Genomic DNA, 14,950 nt, shown 5'->3' with positions numbered 1-14,950 from the left:
ACATACCTCTTTGCGGATTAATCTGCCCGCTGTCCCCTGATCTGAAGTTTACCTCTCCTCAGATGGCCGAGAAACAGCAATATGATCTTAACTACTCCGGCTAAAATCATAGTAAAAACTCTGGTAGATTCTTCTTCAAACTCTGCCAGAGAGGTAATAACACACTCTGGTGCTATTATAAAATAACAAACTTTTGATTGAAGATATAAAACTAAGTATAATCACCATAGTCCTCTCACACATCCTATCTAGTCGTTGGGTGCAAGAGAATGACTGGGAGTGACGTAGAGGGGAGGAGCTATATGCAGCTCTGCTGGGTGAATCCTCTTGCACTTTCTGTTGGGGAGGAGTAATATCCCAGAAGTAATGATGACCCGTGGACTGATCACACTTAACAGAAGAAAAGGCACTTACCTGCACTCTAGCGTCCATCAGTCAGAAGACTCACAAAGTATGGAAGGACGCCTGTGGACAAAAGAAAGAACAGAGTAAGCCTACTCCGGATTTCTATACCAGGGCAGCAACATTTTAAGAAAACTAAGCGAACCCCACTTCACAAAGTCCTAACTGCTTTAAAGCCACCCCAGCCCTACTGAAGAGTCTAACCTGGAGTACGGTTAGACCCAATCTTGAGAAGCAAGATCAGAGCAAACCTACTCTGGCTTTCAAAATAATAAACTCTTGATTGAAGAAAAATAAATACTATCTTCAGACACCAAAACTTCACCTCCTCCTTGCACCAAAGGCAAAGAGAATGACTGGGGGTTGTGGGAAGGGAAGTGATAATCCACAGTTTGACTGTGGTGCTCTTTGCCTCCTCCTGCTGGCCAGGAGTGATATCCCCAACAGTAATTGATGAAGCTGTGGACTCACTGTTACTTAGGAAAGAAAAGTGAACAAATCTTCTCAACAAGTGCAAAATCGGGGTTGGTAAACCCCACAGAAAACAATGAAATCTATACAAAATGAATTGCTTCAAAAGGAAACAATAGTACATCCACTTGACAATTTGATATTTAGGAAAAGGGGCATACATTTGTGTACAGTGAACCAGTATCAATAATAGGTAAGATAACCAACATTTGAAGTAATAGCATTTATTACAAACAGGGCCGTTTCATAAAAAGCATTATGCAATATATGTAAACAAAACCATTCAACTACAGTAAGGTACATTTTAGTTGCAAACATACAACACAATACAACTAAGCAAAATAATAAACAGAGAACGGTTTGGACTCAGATGGTGGGCAAAAGGCAAATTGTACTAAAGTCAGGTAAAGTATGTTGTAAACAATGAGAAATACTAACTGTACTAACACATCATCCCATGACAAATAGAATCCACTGGATTACACCTGTCCTGTACGTAAGGATTGAGATAGCTGGTCGCTTTGAGATACTGAGGTTCCTTCTTCTGAGTTATTTTCCGACAATAGTATCTGAATGGACAGATTGGAGCAGAAGCTTTTGAGATCAGCCTCCAACTTTAATAGAGCAGTTTTATTGCTGTGTTGAAATGATGCAACTGGGAACCCCAGCCGTATTGAATCTGGAGGTTACACAAAGCTATGGTGACATATGAAAGTTTTCTCCTCTTTTGTAAGATAGCTGGGCTGAGGTCAGAGAAGATGTGTACTTCAATGCCAGAAAGGTAAATAGGGTGTTTAACTCTATCATTAGTAGAGTGTCAACAGATTCTGCAGGGCTAAAGACATGGGTCCAATATGCAGGGTAACAACTGTGGGAGATAAAGGGATAGAGGGCCCTGCTAAGTGCTTTCCTGTTGTAAATGATCTTTCATAAAAGTTATCTACAAAACAGCTAAGCTCGTAGGCTTATAGGCTAAGGGTTTTCAAGGGGATAGCTAAAGGAGAAGAACTAAGATATAAAATGCTAGTGTATATTATATGCATCCCTGAACAGTAGTGTCTTTAAGGAGTTGAAAACTAAGGGAGTCGTGTAGAGAAAGGCAGAGAGTTCCACAATATAGGGCCAATCTGGAGAAGGGTGTTAAGCTCTATCACACTAAAGGATCTCATGTTTGTTACAAAAATTCAAGAGCTTGGCGTTTATATCTCGTTGAAAGGTGCTTTATTCAAAGGCTTTCGACGAAGGAAACGATGAGCTCATTCTATTTGTATGTCTGGGGAAACAGGAGTACCATAATGAGTATGGAAAAGATCTTGCAGATAGCCGGAGTTCAATGAAGGGATGACTGATTCAGGGACCCTGCATATTCGCAGGTTGTTCTGCCTGCTACGATTATCCAGGTTCTCAATTTTATTTTCATGAGTAGTTGTATCGTACTAGACTGATTGCAGCTCAGTGTTATTCTGGTGTGAGCGATTTTGCGTGAGTTTATTAGCTGCTTCAATTCGTGAAACTCTTGTATCGAAACTATCTATCTTTGCGTAGTTCACCAAAGAGATTGCACACCTCCTACATTATCTCCTTGATATCTTATTTTGATGAAAGTTGTTCTAAGTTATCTTTTGTACTATAATTCACTTGGGGGAGATCCATGTTATGGACTTGTGCTACCACCAGTTGTGTATGACAGGTAATTATCTACTTAACAGGTTCTGGGTGTTGGTCTGTAGGTTTGAGGTATTGATTAAGCGAGTTAGGATTCACCCCTTTATCCAGGAGGGGACCACTATAACAAGAATGTGAATTTGATGAGGGAATATTTCCCTAAATTTTAATTTAAAAAAATTACTTCTTGGGGTTAATGTGAGTCTTAAACACAGATTTTGTCACCATATTATCCCAACCCATGCTTTCACTAGGCACTTATTTTACAGCAGGGATTTTTTGGGGTTTTAAATGTATTAAAAAAAAAAAAAAAAAAAAAAAAAAAGAATTTAGAATATTTTGCTTCTATAAAAGATATGAAAATAGTTTTTTTTATGCATTTAGGATACAATCTATCCAAATATGCAAAGTACACTTGCTGAAATATATTATATAAAATATTATATTTGAGAGATAAATATGAGTAATAGGAGGAAGAAAAGGAGAGAATGCTATAAAAAGGAGAAAGAAGGGGGGGGGGGAGTAAAGCACATTCCCATCTATTACATCTCTGTGTTTCAAAGGTATATACACATTGAACTGCATATTTTCTTGTGTGTCAACAGTATTATGGTGAGAAAAGTTGATAAAAAAAAATAAAAAATGATTATTACCTGATAAATTAATTTCTTTCCTGGTAGTGAGTCCTTGTTCCTTACTTTTGGAAATTACATCACCTGGCCACTGGGAGGAGGCACAGAATCCCTACACCAGTTTTTAACGATCCCTCCTATTTCCATTCCCTCCCAGTGTTGCTATATAGCTGAGGAAAATAGGAAGAAAGGGTACCAATATACAAACAAGGACTGCTGCCACCAAGAAAGAAACAAAAAACACTTATGGGTCTGAACTCTCACTACCAAGAAAGAAATTAATTTATCATCAGGTAAGAATAAATGATGTTTTCTTTCTAATGGTAGTGAGTTCACAGTCCTTACTTTTGGGAACCAATCCCCAAGCTGTTCAGTCCACACACACACAAAAAAAAAAAACAGGTTGCACAATAAAATTAAAAAAAAAAAAAAAAAAAAAAAAAAAAAAAGAGTCAGGCCTTCAATTAGTACAAACTATCGCCTGAAGAGCCTTCCTGCCAAAATCTGCCTAAGCCGGGGCAAAAGCGCCAAAATGAGACTGAACGGGTAGAATGAGCAGTAATTCTTGGGGACGGTTGCCGATACGCTTCCAAGTAAGCCATACGAATCAAACTGAACCAAAAAGACAAAGGATACAGCAGTAGCCTTCTGACCTTTCCATTTAACAGAATACAAAACAAATAAACTGGAAGATTGTCGAAAGTCTTTAGTAGCTTGCAAATAAAACTTTAAAGCATATATACTTTTTTTTTTATTTCAGATCCCAAAGACTTACACCGTTGGAAAGGCCATGCGATTACCTTTCCAACAGTGGGTTTGGGGGGTCTGTAGCTGCTTAGATACAGGCTTCTAAGCTGCATGCCCCATTTCCCTATACTTTCCGTTGTAATTTTTAAATAAGTTGCGCGGTGACGTCATCACGTGAAGCCCCGGCGATGCCTTTTACAATACAGGCCAGATCGCCGGTGTGGGAGTCAGTAGGAGTCCCAAGATTGCCCTCAAGGTGGGTGAGTGCTAGCAACGGCTCTGTGACGTCAGCACCTGACTGGGCCAAATTGCGATGGCTCAGAGCCGTCGTTAGCACTTAAAGGGTTAAATAAGTCTTATTTTTGTACGGGCCTGAACTCAGTCTGTTTAGTGTCCTGAACTTCCAGAGTTCTTAACACTCCTTTAAGTAAAGCCCTTAAAATGATCCATGGTAAAACTGAAAATTAAAGTCCTCAGACTCCTTGTCCGATTATGGAGAGGAACCCTCAGTAAAAGACCTCGACATCAGACGCTTACGAGAATCTGTCCAAATCAGATTCCTTAGATTGTCTATTTTTTGGATTAACAGAAGAACTGCCCTTAGAGGAAGAAATTTAAGTATGTTTTAGTTTGTGTTTACACTTACTTGCAGGCCGAATAGCAGCAATAGCCTCGGTAACCACTGATTGTAGTTGGGCCTTAAACTGTGGAGCAAATTTGGTCACACCACCATGAGGGACAAATACTGGTGGAGGATCCGTTTTAGGAGCAGGACCTGGATCTTGAGGATGTTTCTGCAAAACTGATACTAGGCATGATCTAGAAAGCTGGAGGGCACACTGTTGTAGATCATAAAATAAAATAAAAATGTTGGAGGAATTCTCATGTGAATACACCCTGATGGCTTCAGTCCCAGAAGGGTCCATCGCTTGCATACTATTAAGTAATATACAGCTCTCAGTGTATATGAAAGTAAATTGCGTAATCGCAATTAATATTCACAAAAGTATTTGTACACTAGTACAATGTATGTGCTAATATAAATATACTGTAGATATTTCTTACAACTAGCAACCCGGACTCTGGTGTAAGAGTCTTACCTCCGCCGGATACCGAAGTCCATGAAGCAAGCCTCTGCAAATACCGGCCACCTGACTAAAATCCCTCTGAATATAAACTGAGATGAAAGCGCAAAGAAAACCTCTGCCTCCCATTCGGCACAATGAACATGCTGGAGCGAAGAGATCGGTACCACCGTCATCTTGGGAAAAGTATACAACTGTGTTCTGGTTACAGCTATAAAAACGGTACCCAGAGCACATAGCACAACCCTACAAAATTCCAAACCGGGAATCAAATGGGGATTTCAGTAGCCCTAATCAAATAAAAAAACATGGCAGTCAACACCCTCCACAAACTGTCTGAATACATTGGCAAGTGATTTCAGTCTGATATTGGAGGGAGACTGCACCATGTAAATAAGTATGATTCCAGCACCAATTAAGTGTAAGGGGGGCAGGAGAGCCATAGGGCAATTTCCCAGCACTAAGTCCTTTATTAGGGAAGAGATATGGCCCAAGATACGTACTTATACCCACACTCAGAGCCTACTCAACTGCAACGTTTCCTCATAATATTTCTGACCTGTGACAAATAGAGAAGGACAGGTGTAAAGAGGAGTGAAATATCAAGCCAACAAGGGAAAAGCAAGGCACTACCTTGCGACACCCATGGCTATTTTGTAACTCGACTCCAACAAGAAGGAACAATGCACAAACAGCACCCTCCTACACACCTTCTCTTCCAGGAACTTTCCACTGAAGGAGTGAATCTGAAATTGTCATAATTCACCAACATCACTATCCATGCCTATATGGATATATAGAAGAAATACTGGGAGGGAAGGGGAAGTAGGAGGGATAGTTAAAACTCTGGTGGTGGGGTGTCTGTCTCCTCCTTGTGACCAGGTGATGTAGCTCCCAAAAGGACAGTGGACTCTCACTACCATTAGCAAGATTAACACTATTCCGACTACTCTGCAATAATGTTTTTGTATGTTTTTTTTATTTTAAAGGCAGCCTTAAACTTTTATGATTTTGATAGTATGCAGTTTTAAGAAAACTTTCCAGTATACTTCCATTATCAAATTTTGCACAGTCTTTTTTATGTTCACAATTTCTGGGGAACAAGATCCTACTGAGCATGTGCACAAGCTCACAGGGTATACGTATACTAGTCTGTGATTGGCTGATGTCTGTCACATGATACAGGGGGTCGGACAATGGGAGAAAAAAAAAATTGTCAGAAAAAAATAATCTACTGCTTATTTGAAATTCAGTGTAAGTGCTATTGCATTGTCTTTTTATTATGTACTTGTTAATTATGTAATTCTGCTGCATTGAGTGGTCCTTTAAAGTGTGTACTTAGGCAAAACACTACAAACCAAAGTTCACAAGTACAGGGCAGGATGTTTCAATTCTTGGAGTGAAAAACTTTACATATTAAAGAAAAATGAACCTACAAAATTATGAGTTGTAAGTGGAACATGATCCAAGAAATCCACCTGTAGCTCTGCACCAATTAGCGAAGCTGCATCTGTATTCCAATCCAAACGTACTTTCTTGCTGAAAAGCAGAATGGAAATGATCAAAGCTTATACTCTAATAAAACTTTTAGGTGCTGCTAAAAAAAACACGACAATGAAGGCAAGCTGAACCAATGTTAAAACGTTTGCATATAACCTTACAATTTGTAATACGAAAATGAAATGCGCAGGATTAAAGTCAGTAAAGCCAGAATTAAAGGGAAAGTCTACTCCAGAATTGTTATTGTTTAAAAAGATAATCCCTTTATTACCCATTCCCCAGTTTTGCATAACTAACACTGTTATATTAATACACTTCTTACCTCTGTAATTACCTCGTATCTAATCCTCTGCAGACTGCCCCCTTATCTCAGTTCTTTTGACAGTGTTGCATTTTAGCCAATCTGTGCTGATTCCTAGGTAACTCCACGGGTGTGAGCACAATATCTTTATACGGCACACATGAACTAATCTAGCTGTAAGAAACTGTCAAATGTATTCAGATAAAGTGGCGGCCTTCAGGGGCTTAGAAATCAGCATATGAGCCTACCTAGGTTTAGCTTTCAACAAAGAATACCAAGAGAACAAGCAAATTTAATGATAAAAGTAAACTGTAAAGTTGTTTGACTAGACTGTCCCTTTAAACTATCATGATTCAGACAGAACACACAATTTTTAACAACTTTCCAGTTTATTTCTATTACCAAATTTCTTTTGTTCTTATGGTATCCTTCACTTAAAATAATACCTAGGTAGGCTTAGTAGCAGCAATGCTCTACTGGGAGGTAGCTGCTGATTAGGGACTGCACATATGCATGTTGTCATTGGTTCACCCAATGAGTTTAGCTAGCTCGCAGTAACGTATTGTTGCGCCTAGGTTTACTTTGTAGCACAGGATCTCAAGAGATCAAAGAAAATATGATAACAGAAGTAAATTGGAAAGTTGTTTTAAATTGCATGCTCTGTCTGAATCATAAAACTTTATATTTTGTCTTTACTGTCCCTTTAAGACAAAATGATGAAGTTTAATGAACCTGTGTTGATGAATCCATTTTAATAGAGTACAGTGATGCTAACAGGTGACAAGTGTGCACTTAACTTGCTTTACTCCAAAAACAGATTTGTTCTTAAAAGGGATAGGAAAGTCAAAATTAAACTTGCATGATTCAGATAAAGCAGGCCATTTGAAGACACTTAAACTCACTTCTATGGCAGACAAATAAGCATGCATTTTCATTTTATTTTTTTAAATATAGAAGAATTTAAAAAAGACAAATAAATGTATCTAACAAGTGAATGTATGTGACAATGAACAAATTATCCGACTTACCCCTTTTGTTCCTGATGTTTGAAAACCGCACAACATTCTGGCTGAAGACCTCGAACTTTTAATGCTTTGATGAGGCAATCTTGTAAACTCATACCATTTCTCACATTAACCTTAAGGAGATAAAGTAAAATGTGAATTAGTGTTTAAGGACTACAACACATTTTATAAGACAAATACAAAGCAAAAGTCTTAAAAGAGATACTGAACCAAATTTATTATTTTTTCACGAGAGAGAGCATGCAATTTTAAGCAACTTTCTAATTTACTCCAAATAATTTTACTTCATTCTCTTGGTATCTTTATTTGAAAAACCTGGAACGCTTACAAACCGGCCCATTTTCGGTTCAGAACTCTGGATAGCGCTTGCTGATTGGTGGCTGCATTTAGCAACTAATGAGTAAGTGCTACCCAAGTGCTGAACCAGAGATGGGATGGCTCATATGCTTACATTCCTGCTTTTTCAAATAAAGATACCAAGAGAATAAAGAAAAAATCATAATCGGAGTAATTTAGAAAGTTTCTTAAAAATAAAATATATGCTTACCTGATAAATTTCTTTCTTTCCTGGCATGGAGAGTCCACAAATCCATTCCAATTACTAGTGGAGATTCAACTCCTGGCCAGGAGGCGGAAAGAGCACCCCTGCAGAGCTGTTAAGTGTCACTCCAATTACCTATAATCCCCAGTCATCCGACCGAAGGAAAATGGAAAAAGAAGATGACAGAAGAGTGTAGAGGTGCCTGAGGTTTATTTCTTTAAAAAAAAAAAAAAAAAAAAAAGCCGTCTTAATTTAAATTAAGAGTGGGTCGTGAACTCTCCATGCCAGGAAAGAAAGACATTTTTCAGGTAAGCATAAACTTTTTGTTTTTATTCCAATGGAATGGAGAGTCCACAAATCCACTCCAATTACTAGTGTGAACCAATACACAAGTTAGAGGACACAGAATGGAAGGGAGAACAAGATAGGTGAACCTAAACAGAAGACACCACCGCTTAGAGAACTTTTCTCCCAAAAGAAGGCTCAGCCGACACAAAAGAACCAAATTTGTATATTTTAGAAATGTATGCAATGAGGACCAAGTGTCCGCTATGCATGTTTACTCCACAGAAACTTAATTTTTGAAAGCCCAGGAAGAAGACACAGCCCCAAAGGGATGAGCCGTAATTCTCTCAGGAGGAGGAGTGTTGTCCAGCTGTCTCATAAGCTGAATACGTCACTTGTTAAACCTATATGCTGTAACTCTTATTGTAAGAATATTATAATATCTAGGGAGCATATATATACATTGTATCATTTTATATGTTATGTTTAATTGTAATGTATCTTTTCTGTATCCCTTTAATATTCAATTGTAGCTAGACGCATAGTGACCTTTATACACACATTTTACATGTACTTTTAAACCCTTGAGCTATGTGTGAGAAAACACTACTGATGTAAGGAATTTTAGTTAGGTCAAAGGTAGCTATACATCAGATTGGAATATTTTGAGATCCTACATTACTCCTTTTTCCTGTCAGTCATAAATTTACTTAATATCTTCAAGGATATCTGACAAATGTGATGTACAACTTACAGGATGCCAGATGTTTTCCTTATCTTAGAAATGAGCTAATGACTACAGATTTCAATGTATTCTGAAATGTATATAAGCTCGCTATCCTGATCAATAAAGTTAGAGTTGTTCTGCAGACATATCCTTGTGTGTATTTTGTGGAACAACCCTCCAAGTACTTGTAACACTTTGCAGTGTAGATACCAGAGTCCTGAAGCAGAGGAAAACAAGAGGGTCGTGGTCCTAGAGGAGTCCTCTAACAACTTCTCAACCAGAGAGAAAGAGAAGTAGAAGTGGCCTTCTGAGCCTTACGCATACCAGCAAAAAACAACAAATAAGGCAGCAGATTGCCGAAAATATTTAGATGCTTGCAGATACAATTGTAGAGCACGCACAACATCCAGGTTGTGCAGCAGACATTCCTTCTGAGAAAAAGGGTTAAGACAAAAGGAACAACAATTTCTTGATTGATGTTGCGATCCGACACTACCTAGGAAGAAATCCCAACTTAGTATGAAGGACTGCCTTATCCGCATGAAAAATAGGGTAAGGAGAATCACATTGTAGAGACGAAAGTTCAGAGACTCGAAGAGTAGAAGAAATAGCGAGTAGAAATAAAACAATACAGGATAAAAACATATCAACTGAATGCATAGGCTCAAAACGAACCTGTTGTAGAACTCTATGAACAAGGATAAGACTCCATGAAGGAACAACAGGATAAAACCCAGGCCTGATTCTGACCAAGGCCTGAACAAAAGACATCTGGTAGATCTGCGAAATGTTAGTGTAAAAGAATAGACAGTGCAGAAATCTGAGCCTTCAGAGTACTAACTGACAAACCTTTCTCCAGGCCATCCAGAAGAAAGGATAAAAAGCAGGGGATCTTCATCCAACCCCAAGCGAAACCCTTAGATTTGCACCAATAAAAACAGAATTTATGTTTACCTGATAAATTTCTTTCTCCAACGGTGTGTCCGGTCCACGGCGTCATCCTTACTTGTGGGATATTCTCTTCCCCAACAGGAAATGGCAAAGAGCCCAGCAAAGCTGGTCACATGATCCCTCCTAGGCTCCGCCTACCCCAGTCATTCGACCGACGTTAAGGAGGAATAATAGCATAGGAGAAACCATATGGTACCGTGGTGACTGTAGTTAAAGAAAATAAATTATCAGACCTGATTAAAAAACCAGGGCGGGCCGTGGACCGGACACACCGTTGGAGAAAGAAATTTATCAGGTAAACATAAATTCTGTTTTCTCCAACATAGGTGTGTCCGGTCCACGGCGTCATCCTTACTTGTGGGAACCAATACCAAAGCTTTAGGACACGGATGAAGGGAGGGAGCAAATCAGGTCACCTAAATGGAAGGCACCACGGCTTGCAAAACCTTTCTCCCAAAAATAGCCTCAGAAGAAGCAAAAGTATCAAACTTGTAAAATTTGGTAAAAGTGTGCAGTGAAGACCAAGTCGCTGCCCTACATATCTGATCAACAGAAGCCTCGTTCTTGAAGGCCCATGTGGAAGCCACAGCCCTAGTGGAATGAGCCGTGATTCTTTCGGGAGGCTGCCGTCCGGCAGTCTCGTAAGCCAATCTGATGATGCTTTTAATCCAAAAAGAGAGAGAGGTAGAAGTTGCTTTTTGACCTCTCCTTTTACCTGAATAAACAACAAACAGGGAAGATGTTTGTCTAAAATCCTTTGTAGCATCTAAATAGAATTTTAGAGCGCGAACAACATCCAAATTGTGCAACAAGCGTTCCTTCTTTGAAACTGGTTTCGGACACAGAGAAGGTACGATAATCTCCTGGTTAATGTTTTTGTTAGAAACAACTTTTGGAAGAAAACCAGGTTTAGTACGTAAAACCACCTTATCTGCATGGAACACCAGATAAGGAGGAGAACACTGCAGAGCAGATAATTCTGAAACTCTTCTAGCAGAAGAAATTGCAACTAAAAACAAAACTTTCCAAGATAATAACTTAATATCAACGGAATGTAAGGGTTCAAACGGAACCCCCTGAAGAACTGAAAGAACTAAATTGAGACTCCAAGGAGGAGTCAAAGGTTTGTAAACAGGCTTGATTCTAACCAGAGCCTGAACAAAGGCTTGAACATCTGGCACAGCTGCCAGTTTTTTGTGAAGTAACACCGACAAGGCAGAAATCTGTCCCTTCAGGGAACTTGCCGATAATCCTTTTTCCAATCCTTCTTGAAGGAAGGATAGAATCCTAGGAATCTTAACCTTGTCCCAAGGAAATCCTTTAGATTCACACCAACAGATATATTTTTTCCAAATTTTGTGGTAAATCTTTCTAGTTACAGGCTTTCTGGCCTGAACAAGAGTATCGATAACAGAATCTGAGAAACCTCGCTTCGATAAAATCAAGCGTTCAATCTCCAAGCAGTCAGCTGGAGTGAAACCAGATTCGGATGTTCGAACGGACCCTGAACAAGAAGGTCTCGTCTCAAAGGTAGCTTCCAAGGTGGAGCCGATGACATATTCACCAGATCTGCATACCAAGTCCTGCGTGGCCACGCAGGAGCTATCAAGATCACCGACGCCCTCTCCTGATTGATCCTGGCTACCAGCCTGGGGATGAGAGGAAACGGCGGGAACACATAAGCTAGTTTGAAGGTCCAAGGTGCTACTAGTGCATCCACTAGAGCCGCCTTGGGATCCCTGGATCTGGACCCGTAGCAAGGAACTTTGAAGTTCTGACGAGAGGCCATCAGATCCATGTCTGGAATGCCCCATAGTTGAGTGACTTGGGCAAAGATTTCCGGATGGAGTTCCCACTCCCCCGGATGCAATGTCTGACGACTCAGAAAATCCGCTTCCCAATTTTCCACTCCCGGGATGTGGATAGCAGACAGGTGGCAGGAGTGAGACTCCGCCCATAGAATAATCTTGGTCACTTCTTCCATCGCTAGGGAACTCCTTGTTCCCCCCTGATGGTTGATGTACGCAACAGTCGTCATGTTGTCTGATTGAAACCGTATGAACTTGGTCCTCGCTAGCTGAGGCCAAGCCTTGAGAGCATTGAATATCGCTCTCAGTTCCAGAATATTTATCGGTAGAAGAGATTCTTCCCGAGACCAAAGACCCTGAGCTTTCAGGGATCCCCAGACCGCGCCCCAGCCCATCAGACTGGCGTCGGTCGTGACAATGACCCACTCTGGTCTGTGGAATGTCATCCCTCGTGACAGGTTGTCCAGGGACAGCCACCAACGGAGTGAGTCTCTGGTCCTCTGATTTACTTGTATCTTTGGAGACAAGTCTGTATAGTCCCCATTCCACTGACTGAGCATGCACAGTTGTAATGGTCTTAGATGAATGCGCGCAAAAGGAACTATGTCCATTGCCGCTACCATCAACCCGATCACTTCCATGCACTGAGCTACGGAAGGAAGAGGAACGGAATGAAGTATTCGACAAGAGTCCAGAAGTTTTGTCTTTCTGGCCTCTGTTAGAAAAATCCTCATTTCTGAGGAGTCTATAATTGTTCCCAAGAAGGGAACCCTTGTTGACGGGGATAGAGAACTCTTTTCCACGTTCACTTTCCAGCCGTGCGATCTGAGAAAGGCCAGGACGATGTCCGTGTGAGCCTTTGCTCGAGGGAGGGACGACGCTTGAATCAGAATGTCGTCCAGGTAAGGTACTACTGCAATGCCCCTTGGTCTTAGCACAGCTAGAAGGGACCCTAGTACCTTTGTGAAAATCCTTGGAGCAGTGGCTAATCCGAAAGGAAGCGCCACGAACTGGTAATGTTTGTCCAGGAATGCAAACCTTAGGAACCGATGATGTTCCTTGTGGATAGGAATATGTAGATACGCATCCTTTAAATCCACCGTGGTCATGAATTGACCTTCCTGGATGGAAGGAAGGATAGTTCGAATGGTTTCCATCTTGAACGATGGGACCTTGAGAAATTTGTTTAAGATCTTGAGATCTAGGATTGGTCTGAACGTTCCCTCTTTTTTGGGAACTATGAACAGATTGGAGTAGAACCCCATCCCTTGTTCTCTCAATGGAACAGGATGAATCACTCCCATTTTTAACAGGTCTTCTACACAATGTAAGAACGCCTGTCTTTTTATGTGGTCTGAAGACAACTGAGACCTGTGGAACCTTCCCCTTGGGGGAAGTCCCTTGAATTCCAGAAGATAACCCTGGGAGACTATTTCTAGCGCCCAAGGATCCAGAACATCTCTTGCCCAAGCCTGAGCGAAGAGAGAGAGTCTGCCCCCCACCAGATCCGGTCCCGGATCGGGGGCCGATATTTCATGCTGTCTTGGTAGCAGTGGCAGGTTTCTTTGCCTGCTTTCCCTTGTTCCAGCCTTGCATTGGTCTCCAAGCTGGCTTGGCCTGAGAAGTATTACCCTCTTGCTTAGAGGACGTAGCACCTTGGGCTGGTCCGTTTTTACGAAAGGGACGAAAATTAGGTCTATTTTTTGCCTTGAAAGGCCGATCCTGAGGAAGGGCATGGCCCTTACCCCCAGTGATATCAGAGATAATCTCTTTCAAGTCAGGACCAAACAGCGTTTTCCCCTTGAAAGGAATGTTTAGTAGCTTGTTCTTGGAAGACGCATCAGCCGACCAAGATTTCAACCAAAGCGCTCTGCGCGCCACAATAGCAAACCCAGAATTCTTAGCCGCTAACTTAGCCAATTGCAAAGAGGCGTCTAGAGTGAAAGAATTAGCCAATTTGAGAGCATTGATTCCCTGGTATCTGCTTTGCTGAGACCCAACCAAGCCCAAAGGGGAATACGATACCAAATGACGCCTTCAGAAAGTCTTTTCTAAGTATCAGAGCTCCTCTCACATGCGACTGCATGCCATGCCTCTCAAAAACAAGTGCGCACCACCGGCGCGAAAATGAGGCTCGGCCTATGCTTTGGGAACGCCCCTAAAGAATAAGGTGTCTAAAACAGTGCCTGCCGATATTATTATATCAAAATACTCAGATAAAATGATTCCTCAAGGCTAAATATGTGTTAATAATCAATCGATTTAGCCCAAAAAAAGTCTACAGTCTTAATAAGCCCTTTTTGAAGCCCTTATTTACAATCGTAATAAACATGGCTTACCGGATCCCAGAGGGAAAATGACAGCTTCCAGCATTACATCGTCTTGTTAGAATGTGTCATACCTCAAGCAGCAAGAGACTGCTCACTGTTCCCCCAACTGAAGTTAATTGCTCTCAACAGTCCTGTGTGGAACAGCCATGGATTTTAGTGACGGTTGCTAAAATCATTTTCCTCATACAAACAGAAATCTTCATCTCTTTTCTGTTTCTGAGTAAATAGTACATACCAGCACTATTTCAAAATAACAAACTCTTGATTGAATAATAAAAACTACAGTTAAACACTAAAAAACTCTAAGCCATCTCCGTGGAGATGTTGCCTGTACAACGGCAAAGAGAATGACTGGGGTAGGCGGAGCCTAGGAGGGATCATGTGACCAGCTTTGCTGGGCTCTTTGCCATTTCCTGTTGGGGAAGAGAATATCCCACAAGTAAGGATGACGCCGTGGACCGGACACACCTATGGTGTTCA

The 14,950-nt window shown here is 40.8% G+C and overlaps 1 protein-coding gene across 5 annotated transcripts in view; it reads right to left on the bottom strand.

The window, feature by feature from the left end:
* LOC128666479 (RAF proto-oncogene serine/threonine-protein kinase) overlaps nucleotides 1-14,950 on the bottom strand; it is a 530,187-nt gene that overhangs the window by 275,986 nt on the left and 239,251 nt on the right. For 4 of the 5 annotated variants that reach the window (XM_053721099.1, XM_053721102.1, XM_053721100.1 and 1 more), the window contains exons 3-4: nucleotides 7,832-7,941; nucleotides 6,439-6,541 (exon numbers count right to left, since the gene is read on the bottom strand). In XM_053721099.1, the coding sequence (XP_053577074.1) occupies nucleotides 6,439-6,541; nucleotides 7,832-7,941 (213 nt within the window). The remainder of the gene's footprint in view (nucleotides 1-6,438; nucleotides 6,542-7,831; nucleotides 7,942-14,950) is intronic. The other variant, XM_053721101.1, reaches the window with a different exon arrangement.

This window comes from Bombina bombina, chromosome 7 (genome assembly GCF_027579735.1).
Source record: "Bombina bombina isolate aBomBom1 chromosome 7, aBomBom1.pri, whole genome shotgun sequence".
Taxonomy (NCBI): domain Eukaryota; kingdom Metazoa; phylum Chordata; class Amphibia; order Anura; family Bombinatoridae; genus Bombina; species Bombina bombina.
This window is presented reverse-complemented; position numbering and strand designations above follow the sequence as displayed.